At 39.6% G+C, this 12,817-nt stretch overlaps 1 protein-coding gene across 1 annotated transcript in view; it reads right to left on the bottom strand.

The window, feature by feature from the left end:
* The window catches only part of FREM1 (FRAS1 related extracellular matrix 1), a gene marked incomplete at its 3' end in the record, with an annotated part of 47,764 nt that extends 38,219 nt beyond the window's left edge, over positions 1–9,545 (bottom strand). Inside the window, exons 1-6 of the mRNA XM_008941476.1 lie at positions 9,324–9,545; positions 4,544–4,638; positions 3,654–3,962; positions 2,974–3,163; positions 1,994–2,317; positions 537–645 (exon numbers count right to left, since the gene is read on the bottom strand). Of these exons, the coding sequence (XP_008939724.1) occupies positions 537–645; positions 1,994–2,317; positions 2,974–3,163; positions 3,654–3,962; positions 4,544–4,638; positions 9,324–9,545 (1,249 nt within the window). The remainder of the gene's footprint in view (positions 1–536; positions 646–1,993; positions 2,318–2,973; positions 3,164–3,653; positions 3,963–4,543; positions 4,639–9,323) is intronic.
* Positions 9,546–12,817: the final 3,272 nt, after the last annotated feature.

Raw genomic sequence — 12,817 nt, 5'->3', positions numbered from 1 at the left:
CTTACACCTTTGCTATCTGATAATTAAATATCAATGTATGTTATGCTCCAGATGGGACACCCTGCCCCCTCTCCAGGGCAAGCATTAAATCTGTTTGAATTAGCTTTAAGGTTTCTAGACTTCAAATGAATAGTAGTTTATCATGACATTTGATTCTAGTTTATTTTTGCAGACTTCCACTTTGAACTGAGCAAGAAGCCTTGGTCTTTCCCACACACTATGCTACTAATCCTATTCAATCACATAGTTGCCTGTAATATTTATACCTTTTTATGTCCAGTTCATTCTTGAAAGAAATACTTTATACTGAAATCCTGATTTTCCTGTAATGCTCTTTTTTCTTTATTTTTCATTCCAGTTAAGACTTGAGATTTTTTTCAATTTCTTGTAGCATGTTCTCACCAAAATGGATAAAAGGTAAAAATAGATTTTTTGCTCCCTCAGCGTAATAATCCTTAAACTCCACGTGTAAATCTGATTTGTGTCAAAATTTTAAAACTTCAGTAACAAAACACACTGATGAAAAGAGGTCTCACCTGTATTCCATGAAACTCGAGGAGCATTTGTATCTGCTGTTCTGATAGAAAGATGCACAGTGATTGGTAAACTCCTTTCAAAGTAGAAGTCATGAACCTCAAATTCCACCTGTTGTGGAAACAGACAATTTACTGGAAAAAAAAGGACCCTGAAAACCAACTGTACCTCAACACACATACATTGTGTTCTTTCCTGAACAATCTTGAAGTCTCCTGGTAATACATTAACAAATTAAACTTGATTTAGCTTCTAAAAAGAGTCTTTGGGGTTCTGCACCCAAGCCTTGCCATCATCAGGTGCCAAAGTAACTGTTCCTCTGCTTTCCTGTCCACCTTCACCCCAACTGACCTTCCTCTGATTTTGTGTTTCTTCAGTTTCACTACTTTAGGGCCAACCACTTTGTTTTGTTTGGGTTATTGCTTAATTGTCTTATCAGATATTCTAAATAATTGGCGTATTTATTTACCTCCATGTACCCATTTATTTTCCTCTGATATCTCCTTTTTAAGACTGTTTCTTATCTCCCAGAGGGCTGGCATACTACTGAATTACACAAAATATCTAACGGTAGGTGTTACTGAAAAAATTAAATAGCACTGTACCAAAGGTAGGAGACATTCACTGTCAGCATTCCGTGGCAGATCTGGAGGAAGAAACATCACTAGCAGCCAACATGGAAAAGGCAGAAGTGGTATGCTATTCACTCCCAAAAAACAAAAACCTGTTCCTGCAGCCTTGGACTCATAGATTGGCCCTGTTTATTTCCTCATTTACTCCAGCCCCTGCAAATACCAACCACCCTTCTGTGATCACCTGCATCACATTCTCTATGTTCGTGATGTGCTTTTACACCTTCCTTTTTGTTATCCCTACACTACCATTGCCACAGTAGGTAGGGTGCAAGATCAAATAGCACTTCCGACATTTAGCTGATCTGTCTTTCATGGATTTACATGCATCATCTCTTCACAGGTCACAGGCTTCAGTATTGTCATTTAGGAATAAAAACTGTGTGGAAAAGGCACCACTGATCCTTCCCAAGGCTCTTGGGTAGGTCTACAAGTACCATTATTCCCTTACTCCCCTCCTACAAAAAATCAAATTTAAAATAAAATAAAATAAAATAAAATAATCCAAAGAGGAAGCCATGCATACTCTGTCTGCAACAAGAAAAAAATGAAACAACTGAAAGGACAAAATGAAGCAAAAAATCCTGTTTTAATGTTCTCACTTAGGGGGAATAAATTTTTTTTGTGTGCAAAGAATTTCCTAAGTAGTGAGCAACAAGTATCTGATCTGTTTTAGACAGTTAAGCTGATGAGTCACGTAAGAAAGTGGTACAAGATTTAACCTCTGCTCCTGCATTACATCTATTTAGAGAAATATGAAAGTAATTATTTACAGCTTACTAAATCTTAAGGAGATAAACCAGCAAATGTTCATACAGTACAGTTACCTCATAATTCCTCCTCTCCGTGTGGCTGTTATTTGGAGGCTGATATGCAATGAGCATGTCACTGAGATCTTTCCATGTGAAGGAACCAATAGGTTTTGTGTGGTCAGATAGATGAGTGATGAAGCCCCATGGAGGTGGCTTGGTAATGTTGAATACAAGCAGGGACCTTGGAGTTTCGTTGTCTTCAGCATCAATGGTTGTGGTTGTAATGGGGGTTAAAATAAACTGATCTACTTCCAGGAAGAACTTTGCTACTGAAGCAGCCTTGGGGACTTGATTGGGAACAGCACCTTTGATCTGAACAGGGAGCCATGCATACTCAGTCTGCAACAGGAAAAAAAAGAGACAACTGAAAGGACAAAGTGAAACAAACAAAATACACTCATTTCCATTACCTTCACACAGCTATTTGGAGTACATGTTAATGCAATAATTATGTTTAAAAGAAAAATTGAAACATTTTAATGATAAAATGCCTCAAGTAAATATTTAGACCTCATGAAAAGGTCTTCCAGATTCACCAGTCATATTTGCATCCTTAATTTTGGGCTGAAACAACTTGCTTAATTTGATGTGAGTTTAATGAATAACTGTACCTGATAGAAACATGCACAAGCCATTAATTATTATTAACTGAATATGTTCACACAGCTCTTAACTTATTAGTTATTGTATGTGTTGAAGTCAGTGCAGAACACGCTCTATAAAAAAAGGTGGAATTATGCCAGAATTAATTTTGCTCTTAAGCTAAACTACTTATGTCTCTGCTAGTAAACAACCAGAAGTGTTTCTCTGTAGCCATAGTGGTCTAAGTAGAGGCACTGAGATAATGCATTTCATTTGCCCAGCTGGCACCATTGTAGGAACTGAACAAACTTCCAGGCTTACTATCTCTCATCAAATGTGAAAAGGAATAACAAAATCGATTTTTATTTTTTTTTTTTTATAATCAGATACAGTAAGGTTGTGTAAAAGTCTACCTTGTACAGAGTTTTGCTCCTGCTGTCTGTGAGATCCAGCCTCAGAGGAATATAATCGGTGTCTGGCGAGGGAGGGTCAACATGCTGGTACCGAATCCCCATCCTCAGAAATTCTTCGCAGCTCATTTTTGTGTTGTGAGCACTTCCCAGTCCCAGCCTGCAGCTCCCACTTCTGCATTGCTGGCCCAAGCTGTGCTCTGAAAACCAGAGGCAATAGCAAAACAGTTAACAGAGCAAGAAACCAACATGGGTAGCCTGTCTATATAGCTAAACTAGTTCTGATAAAAAATCAGTGTGATGAGAATTAGGAGTTCTTTCCTGACTTAACTTTCCTACAGGATTTTATAGGATAGTTATCTGACATCTTCCAGCTCCAAACTCCCTTGGTATCTTGGGTAGGTTCTACCTAAAACAACAACCCGTGCTGTTTCACGAGAGTCTTGGCATTATCAAAGCCATTGGTCCCCCTGTCTAGGAGACAAAATGAGACTGCAGTCAGCAGATTACTGACCCAGATCTGTATACAAGTACACAAATGCATATCCCTTTCCATGATAGCTCAAGCTGTCCATTAAACTTACACATGATCTACTCTTACCCAGCACATCTGAAGCAACCCGCTGGTGCAGACTAAAACTGCTGGGTCTCTTTGAACCTGCTAATACAAACAACTAAAGCACATCATACTAGGGCCAGGGAAGAAGCTCTGTGGCTGATCTCCACGAAGCTGCTCTTGCTGCACTTCCTCGGTGATGAGCTGACCATGAGCAGGCAAATGGGTTTCTGAGGAGGCTATGGAAATGGTGCAGTCCAGATTTATCTTCTTGTCATAGTCAAATGCAAGGACATTCTTGTCAATCACCCTGGACAGACCATAGTACTCAGGGACCTCCAGGGCATGGGACCGCATTTTGATCATGTTACAGTCTGGCTCAAGTAACTGCACACGGAGGGTGAATGTTTCTACAAATGTTTCAGTTTCTGTAAACCTGTAGGTGATAGAAGGAAATTAATTATGCTTCATTCCATGTTCTGTCACACTGTGAGTTTGGCATTGGTCTCACCTTCTAGACTGAATTATTTGAACCCCTTTCTTTCATGTGCCCTCAAACCCTAGATCAACAGAGACCACAAGGTATTAGACACTGCTGCCCATCCCCTCATACTTATAAAAAGAGTGTTTGTGTGTGAAAGAGGAGGTTATTGGCTGTATAAATGCAAGAGTCTGTGTCCCTATCAGTAGGCCAGCACAGAACATACAGTGCCCTGAAAGTACTTTTGACACTTTCAATAATAAAAAGAAAAATCATTGTTTTTCTCTAATAAAGAATCAATACATAGCATTTTATAACGCCAACAAACACACATTTTGTGTCTATCTGACGTGCTTTGTGACAAATATTTTTGTAAACTGATGGGCACTTGCTGACTAATGGTGCTGTTATTGGATCTAAGTAGTTATGGGATGTACAGGAAAACATGTTTTTACCATGAAAAAGGGACTGCTTGCCCTTCCTGAGGGTAACTGTTCTCCTCGTATATGGAGGTGTGATCTCCCATCACTGCTTACCTGTACAGCCTAAGCATTACCATGTCTTCATCTAAAATCTGACAGCCATAGTGGGTATATTTGACTTCATTAGGAAGAAAATGACAGTCAAAAACCTGTGAAGGAGAAATAGGCAAGAAAACACTGTCAAGGTTGTTAACTTCATGACTTCTTACCCACTTCTCTCTGACTGTCAGGAATGCATCAGACTAAGGAAATGTTTTCTCTGTAGTTGATTTCTATGAATAGGTATTGAGCTGTTCTGCAGTCTCCCAATGAAAGCCAGAGCAGCCTCTATGATGTGGGGCTGCTGGCACTCTCAAGGGAAAGGGTATATAAATATGATTGTTCCAGGCTGCCAAGTCCCTCCGCCAGCACAACAAATAGTTAAGAGTACACACTTGGACTCCACCACCACAGCCTGAGGACTTAGGGTTGCTATTGTAATCAGAGGAAGAACTGCAGGGCATCTAAAAGCCTGCAGTCCATGCAGTGTAGCATTAGATTAATTAGCTTTCAAAGCCACTCGTGGCAATGCTGTAGTAAATCTTGCTCTATGACCACTACCATTGGGCTACAAAAGTATGATCCTGTGAAACTTCTGTGTTCGCAACTTTGCTGGCTCAGACTTGTTACATGGGTCTGGAACATTGACTTTGTACCAGTAGCCTTTTACCAGATCAGATGTCATCTCTGTGCCATACCAACACTCAGGCCCAATGTCAGTGCAATCCCACAGCATAAAAGCAAGCAGAATTTCTATATTGTGTCCACCAACAAATTCAGAAATAACTAGTTCTTATGACACACCTGATACAGGTCAAATTTGTGAAGGTGGCTAGCCTTTTAGTCATTTAATTCAGACACTTATTTCAGGCTGACTGTTTCACTTAATGATTTGTTTACTTGCAAAAGTAAGGCAATGAGGAACAAATGGACAAAAAGATTGCTTGTGAGAGTTTTGACACATCCATTCTTTGGTGCAGTGGTCTGGATTCCAGGGCATAGGATTTTCATGTTCTCAGTTTAACAGCTGAAAGCTCCTAGCATTGGTAAGACCATGCCTATGTCATCTTTGTGGTAACAGGGAACCCTTACACAGCCTGAGTGTAGATAGAAGATATGTTTCATGTCTACACAGAGGTAGAGCATATTCATGTCAGCAAGAAGGCAGAAGCTAATCATTGCATTTCCTGAGTATCACACTGTGAAACAAAATGTGGTTTTCATTCAGTTTTTATAGGCAGTATTCACACATGATTAGTTCTTCTATGGACTAAAGTAAAATCTGTTCAACATTCACTAGTAGATCTGGTGAGGTCATAACTAATAAGGATTACTATACATATGTGGCTGACTAACAAATTACATCTTTTTGCAGAAAGAACATGTGATTTCTTACTAACAATAATTTCTTAAAATACAGCAAAAGAATCATGAAAATTGCCTCACCTGAATTACCTACATCTCTGCAGCCACTTTAGAGGATGGTGAAATGGAAGGGGCATTTCAGTAAGTTTCTGAATTGTTGGCTCAAAGTGTAGTGCACAGAGAAGGTATTTAGATGCTCTGACTTTCAGAGTAAAAATAAAGTTACATTTGAATTCCTAAGTTAGTTCTTAATGTATACTTAACTCAAGTGCATCATGACCACATCATGGATTTACATTAAAGGATATATGAATTAGTGGTTTTTATTTCTTTCTAGTCATCACACAGAATTAGAACACCTCTCTATAATGCATCTCTCTATAATGGAAAAATTATTAGTTTATCAGGTTTCATTATTACTGGCAGCATCCATTTCCACTGAAGTTATTCTCAGATGCTCAGGCAATGTAATTTTTCTTTATTCCTAGTGATTTTGAAATTTATTGCCTGCTTTTAGCTTTCATCAAGAAGCACATTTTTCAAAGGTTTTTTAAAGTAATGACTTAGCTGATTATCAGATACACATACATGGAACTACCACTCTTATTGGTTAAAATAATCTTGGAATAATCCGTAATATATGATGTTATGGAAAGTATGACTGATTTTTATTTTGGGAGACTGCTTAGAAAGGAAGGAGAAAACCAGCTTGTGAAAACAAAATTGTTCCCATATGAAAGGTTGTGGCTATGTTGTAGCTATTTTGTTGTGTATTGTTTTCAAATGTCACGGAAATACATGTATCGTTCCTTTTCAGTATTTAACAAACAACAAATATGTCTTTTTCTTACTTGAAGTCTTTTCTTTCTTGGTACAAGCTAACATAAAGGAAGGTTATTAATTAATTAGATAGTCCTAAGTGATATCCTACCAGGAAAAAAAAAATAAATAAATCAGTTAGATGTTATCTACAAAACCCACTCATATGACACCTGGTAGTTTGGTAGTTTAATGCTGTACACTGAAGATGAGATTCTTTACTGATGTACATCAGTGTAAAGCCCTCAAAAGTCAGTAGGAATTTTGGTGACATAAGTCTGGTAAGCACCTTACAGTAAGAAACTGCTAGGATGATGCATCTCTCTTCATATCAGAGAGGACTGCCTATAGCAAAGGAGAAGATTTATCCTATCAAAGAATTAATTTCTTTCTTTCTAAGACATCATTAGTTCCATCTTCTGACTGATAAATTGGAAATTTGAAAATGAAAGACCTTTCCACAAAGGCCTGTTACCACTGACTGGCAGTCATTTTACGTACATATAAGACACAATCTGCTTTGGAAAAAGAAACATCTGTTTTACATTTCCTAATATGTTTTCCTTTTATATGAACAGGCAACTCTAATTGTCTAAATGTGCTGGGTAAGACAAAGGAGATCTAAATCTTTTCCTAATTACTGTCAAGCTTTGTTTTTTTCTACTTCAACTGCTTTTCAATTACAATTTATAATTAAATTGTCATACATTCCTAGGACATTACTCACAGTAATGGCAGGAAAACAGGTCAGACCAGAGACATTTTCTGGCTACAGAATTTCCTGGTAGAAAGAGCATGAGTGGCACCAGGAGAGCCAGACTCTGAAATCTTTTTTGGGGGAATGCTGAAAGCTAAGGCAGCACTTTTCAGTGTCTGGCTCAGGATTTTGTAAGAAGCCCTCCACTTACAAATGCTGACTTGCTTTTTCCCAGTAAGGAAATATGATTGGAGATAACCAGACTGCCTATGTCACTGGCAGTCTCCCTGAGGGACCCTGCATGGTCATGTGTCTGTTGCACTCCTACCTCCCAAAGTCATCAGAGAGGAGAAGGAGCCTTTCCTAACAGGGTGGCACTCAGGCCAGAACCCATCTAGGGGAGATGTCCTGGGCACCACCAGCAGCAAGAGGCCTTCTTCAGCCTGGTATCCCAGGGCCACCTGACCAGCAGAGTTCACCCCTCCAGATGAAATGTGTCTGCAGCCTCCAACAGCCACACCCGCCTGCCCAGGCTCACATCAGGGTCATGAAAAGATGGGCCCTTAATGGAGGTGGGGAAAGTCAAGGATTGTAGATGTTTTGGAAAATAAGGTATGGTGAATGCCCGTCTCTTAGGGCCTGTGGAAAACTGCTTCTGAACCTGTGCTTGAAGCATGTCAGGTTACAAAGGACAATGTGGCTTTTTCAAAACACCTGGGTCCTACTGCACAAAGAGGCTGAGGCAGAAATGGAAAACAAAGTCACTTCCTATGCCAGCTAGCTTGCCTACGGAAGAGATTTGTCAACAATGAGACATGTAAGTCTGTCTTCCTCCTTATGGGCCAAACTAGACTGGAGAATTGGAGTCAGAGCCCCTGTGTTAATGGAGATCAAGCCCTGGGGAAGTTTCAGCAGAGGCATTGCACTTCTTGGGACCAGTCTCTAGAGATCACAGATTGCCCTGCTCACTGCCTCCTTTTATCCCTTGGTGTGCCTGTGCTCCAAGTTATGGTTCAACCAAAATACTTGTCAGTGGTCTGCAAAAAGAGTGACAGTGACCAAGCCAGAAGATTTGAAAAATCTATTGAGACTGGTACTCCTACACCCACCTTTGCAGAGACCACCAGAAACCTCAGAAAGGCTGTTTAAAACAATATACATATATAAACATATAGAAGTGTATGCTACATGGTACAATACACAAAACTTTTCAAAAATAGACAAAACCCATTTGGTTATTGTTCATTAAAAACATTTACCTTCTATCTCTACCATTACATCTTCACATCAATTACTTCCAGCTCCTTCTTGCTATGACTAAGGTAGGGAAATTTGTAAGGCAAACGAGTAGCAGAACAGCAATTTAAGAAATACATTTCATTCTTCCTACAAGATTGAATTTTTAACAGAAAACATTTTTTTAATGTATTTGCCATCTGCTAGCAATTTAGCTGTTGCAGAGGAGAGCAAACAACTGTATACACAATACGCTTATTGTATGTGATGATTTTTTTCTTAATTGCTCCCTAAGTAGTGGCTGCGTGACTAAAATGCAAAATGCTCTAATGGGCTGTGCATTACCCGAGGGGCACTCATTACCCTCTTGGTAGAGTAACAAGCAACTGGGAGATGAGAAGATATCTCCTAAGGAGAGACATTCTCTGCTGTGAAAGGAGGCTCTGACTGAACTCATTTTTAGGCACTCATGTTACTGAGCTCAGCTTTTGGATTTCAAGGGTGTAGTTCTCTGCCAGTTGGCTGTTTTTAGCAAAAGGCTGAATCTCACAGGCCATTCAGCATCATGCCTTTTAGTCACTACCTAAGTGAAATAAATAGAATAAAGTAACTTTCTCTGGTTTCTCCCACACCTGCACACATGTGGACAATCAGAGCAGCACAACAGAGCCCAAATACCTGTGGAGTTAGTTTCCCAACCCTCTGTGTTATTGGTTCATTAATCACAACTTCTACTTTGCAGACATCCTTCTCTCTGGGGATGGCAAACTTGAGGTCCTCTTCTGACAGGAAGACAGACTGTCCCTTCATTACTTTTACCCCAAGGTTGACACTAATAAAGGAGGAGCATACAACTCTTAGCAGCAGTAGAAACAACCAGCTTTTCTCAAAAGTCTTCATACTGTAAGGGAATGCCAGCACTTTTCCACTAGTGAAAATGCTCTTAACAAAATAAGTCTTCTCTTTCTCCACCAACAGGTTTTCACCATATAATGAAGGACAAAAATATTAGTTGCAGGTAACAATGTACCAGTGTTTTCTATTAAGATGCACCCCTTGACTGAGATTTGGACTGAGGCCTTTAAAAATATCCTTTTTTTTTTATAAAATCCATTGGTCAAGCCTGACAAAGTGATAAATGTGTCCGCAGAGTACTTTTCAAGTCTGTTGATCCTGGAAAAAAAAAAAAAATAAGGAAAATTTATATAAGGCACTAAGAAGCTATTGTGGGGGGGGGGGAGGAAAGGAAGACCAGCATACAAAATCTGCCATTTCTTGCAACTGGAGTTAATTTCAAGCAGCTTAACTTCACCTTTAAATGCTATTAAGTGCACACAAGCTCTGAAAAATATCTGTGTCAGTGAACTTCCCCCTCAACAGATCAGCTCTCAATATGAATTCCAGGCACCTTTGATCCATATGCACACACAAACACTTGTTGCGTACAATCCTTTGTTACTGGCTTTATTACTGCTGGACCAAGTAGCTATTAATAAAAGAGTATGAGCATCCAAGTAATTTGAAAGTGCAGGAGTAGGCATTCATACAAATTAAATATACCTGAAAACAGGATAAAGGGAGAGCGGCCTTTTCTTAAATCTATTTTTGCTTTGCCATTGAATGTGGGGGAAAAAATTCAACCTTTAGTTGAAAATACCTTGCCAGTGCCTCTATACTCTTCCTGCTATAGCAAGAAAGCTGTTTTTTTTTTCCTTTTTCACAAAAGAAAAAAAAAAGAAAGGGTAATAATTCTGAGGCAAGTTCAGTGGAAATAAAGAACAAACATAATATAGAAAAAAATTACAGAAGTTCCTTATGCCCCCAGTTACATCTCCAAAAGTTCCTTCTAATGTAAATTTTTCTACCATTTTATGAACCTATAGCTCTCTTATTTTCACATTTAATCTTCCATCTTTGATGTTATGAGCTCTTAAGAAAAGCACAGTTCTGACTTTTAACAAACACTATGAAATACTTACAAGGCCAAATTTTTACAGCCCTCCATAGTAGCTGAATCTATGGCCCAAAGAATAGTCAGTGATACTGATTTAACTAAATCTGATAAAATCATAAGAATTTCAAGCTAGTAAAGCATCAACATTCCTTCACTTTTTTTGTAAATTTTTAGTGCCCTTTATATTTATTTGCACAATCAATTTTAACCACAACCTTACCACCATCAGTGAGCTAGCTTTCCTCAAATTAATAAAAACTCAAATCCATGTATCGCTTGATTTGCTCCATTGCTTTTAATAGGTATCTGTTCACTTTACTGTTTCTGGCAGAATGACCTTCTGAGCAGCCTACAATTGTATGCAAGTGTCCATCAGTTTAACGTTTCACTTAAAAATGATCAGCAGTCAATTTAAAATTATTCACTTTCTAAAGCCACACAAGACAAATCCTCACTTAGCTTAGAGTCACTGTTGAAGACATTGGGACTGATAAATGTTTAAAGTTAGATATTTGTTGTCTATGTAGTTTGGGCCACAAATGTTAACTCTGGTATTCTAATTTTTTATCTGAAAATCTTTCCAAAATGTAAAATTATGCAGCCAGATCAGTCTGAACAAAATCTGAGAAAAAATGTAGAGTCCTAGCCAGAAGTAAGGAAATGAAAGGGAACATGTGAAAGGCTTTTTAACACGTTCCACAAACAAAACAAAAATCTCAATTAATTTTTAAAAAGTATACAGCCTGCTTTTACTAAAATCTATAAATGTAAACATACCCAAAGTACTTGCTCATTTTTCTTTCTTTCTAGTAGGATGGGTATGTACAGCAGTCCATTGAAATAAGTACATCCGAGACGGCACTCCACTTTCTAAAATTCACAGTTTTGAAACAACATCTACAATCCTATAAAGAACAACATGGAAAAAGGGTGAAGATAAAAGACTACACTTTAGCCTCCAAGTGAGAAAGTCTAGTTTGCAGCAAGTGCACCCTTTTAACCTGAATATGACTGGGATTTATCACCTAGAGCATAGATTGCTAACATTTATCAAATATAATCTATGTTTCCTTAAAATGTGAGCTGCAAAGCATGGAGAGGTTTTCTGAGTGAAAACCTTCTCTATCGCTGTGCCCTCTTTGTACTTCCTGCATTGAACAAAGTGAAGATATGGCTGAAGGAAGTGAAATAACTTCCTTGGCATACATCTCCTGTGACTTCAGGCATGCCAGGATCCTTGGCTAGCAGCAAGCTCTTGGTGCAGGGACTGCACAGGGATTTTAAATCCTTTTACTCTGGCCTCTGACGAAGAAGCAATGCGTGAGTCTGTCTCAGCTAGTTTCAGAGAAGACACAGCCATTCTTAAGCCATAGAGGGCTCAGATAAAAAGAAAATAATTTGGAATTTTAGACTCTGACTAGGACCTGGCAAAGTGCTAAGAGGCAGTCAATGATTCTGAAGCATAGACCTGGTCATTTACGGTTCATGACAATGCCAGTAACTTCGAGCTCTGTAATACCACCCTGGGGCATTTATTTACAGTGCCAAATGTCTATATTCACAGGGCACTGGGTACCTTATGAGAAACAATTGCATTAATGCCTGGACAGTTCTGACTTCCTCCACTCCTACCTGGCGTTATCAAAAAAGCGTGTTCAGAGACAGCCTAATGACCAGTTCAGAAGTGGCATTTGTCAGACAGTGGATTTTTGTCTTTACACCTTACATACATGCTTACAAGAAGGGAGAGGCTGTCTCTCTGCAACATGCACTGCCAGTCGTTCATGCAGCAACGTCTGCACCTTGACTCTGATGAAGCCCAGGGCGATCTTCTTCTGGTGCTTGCCCCATAAACACCAGCACTGGGTACAGATATAAACCTCAGGCACGGGTGGGAAGGACCGATGTGAAGGATCGAGCCATGAATGTTTGTCTCAAAGATAGCCTTGGATAGAGGATCGCACGTGTGGAAGAGCTGTGTGAGCTGGGTAGAACATGTCTGGGTGTGCACCATGCTGTCAGAAGCCGAGAACATGTGTGTGAGTCACGGGCTGTTCCATAGGAGCCCCTGGGCGCACTGCAGGCCTGCCCCCCATCCCTACCCCAGCTGGGGAGGTGCAGGGCGGGCGTGCACATTCGACAGGCCCCATGCCCCGGCCTGGCAGCCCCTCCACCTGAGGTCGCGCAGGGCACCTCGAGCAGGCGCAACCCGGGCGGT

Source organism: Merops nubicus, unplaced genomic scaffold (genome assembly GCF_000691845.1).
Source record: "Merops nubicus isolate BGI_N331 unplaced genomic scaffold, ASM69184v1 scaffold33035, whole genome shotgun sequence".
Lineage (NCBI taxonomy): Eukaryota > Metazoa > Chordata > Aves > Coraciiformes > Meropidae > Merops > Merops nubicus.
This window is presented reverse-complemented; position numbering and strand designations above follow the sequence as displayed.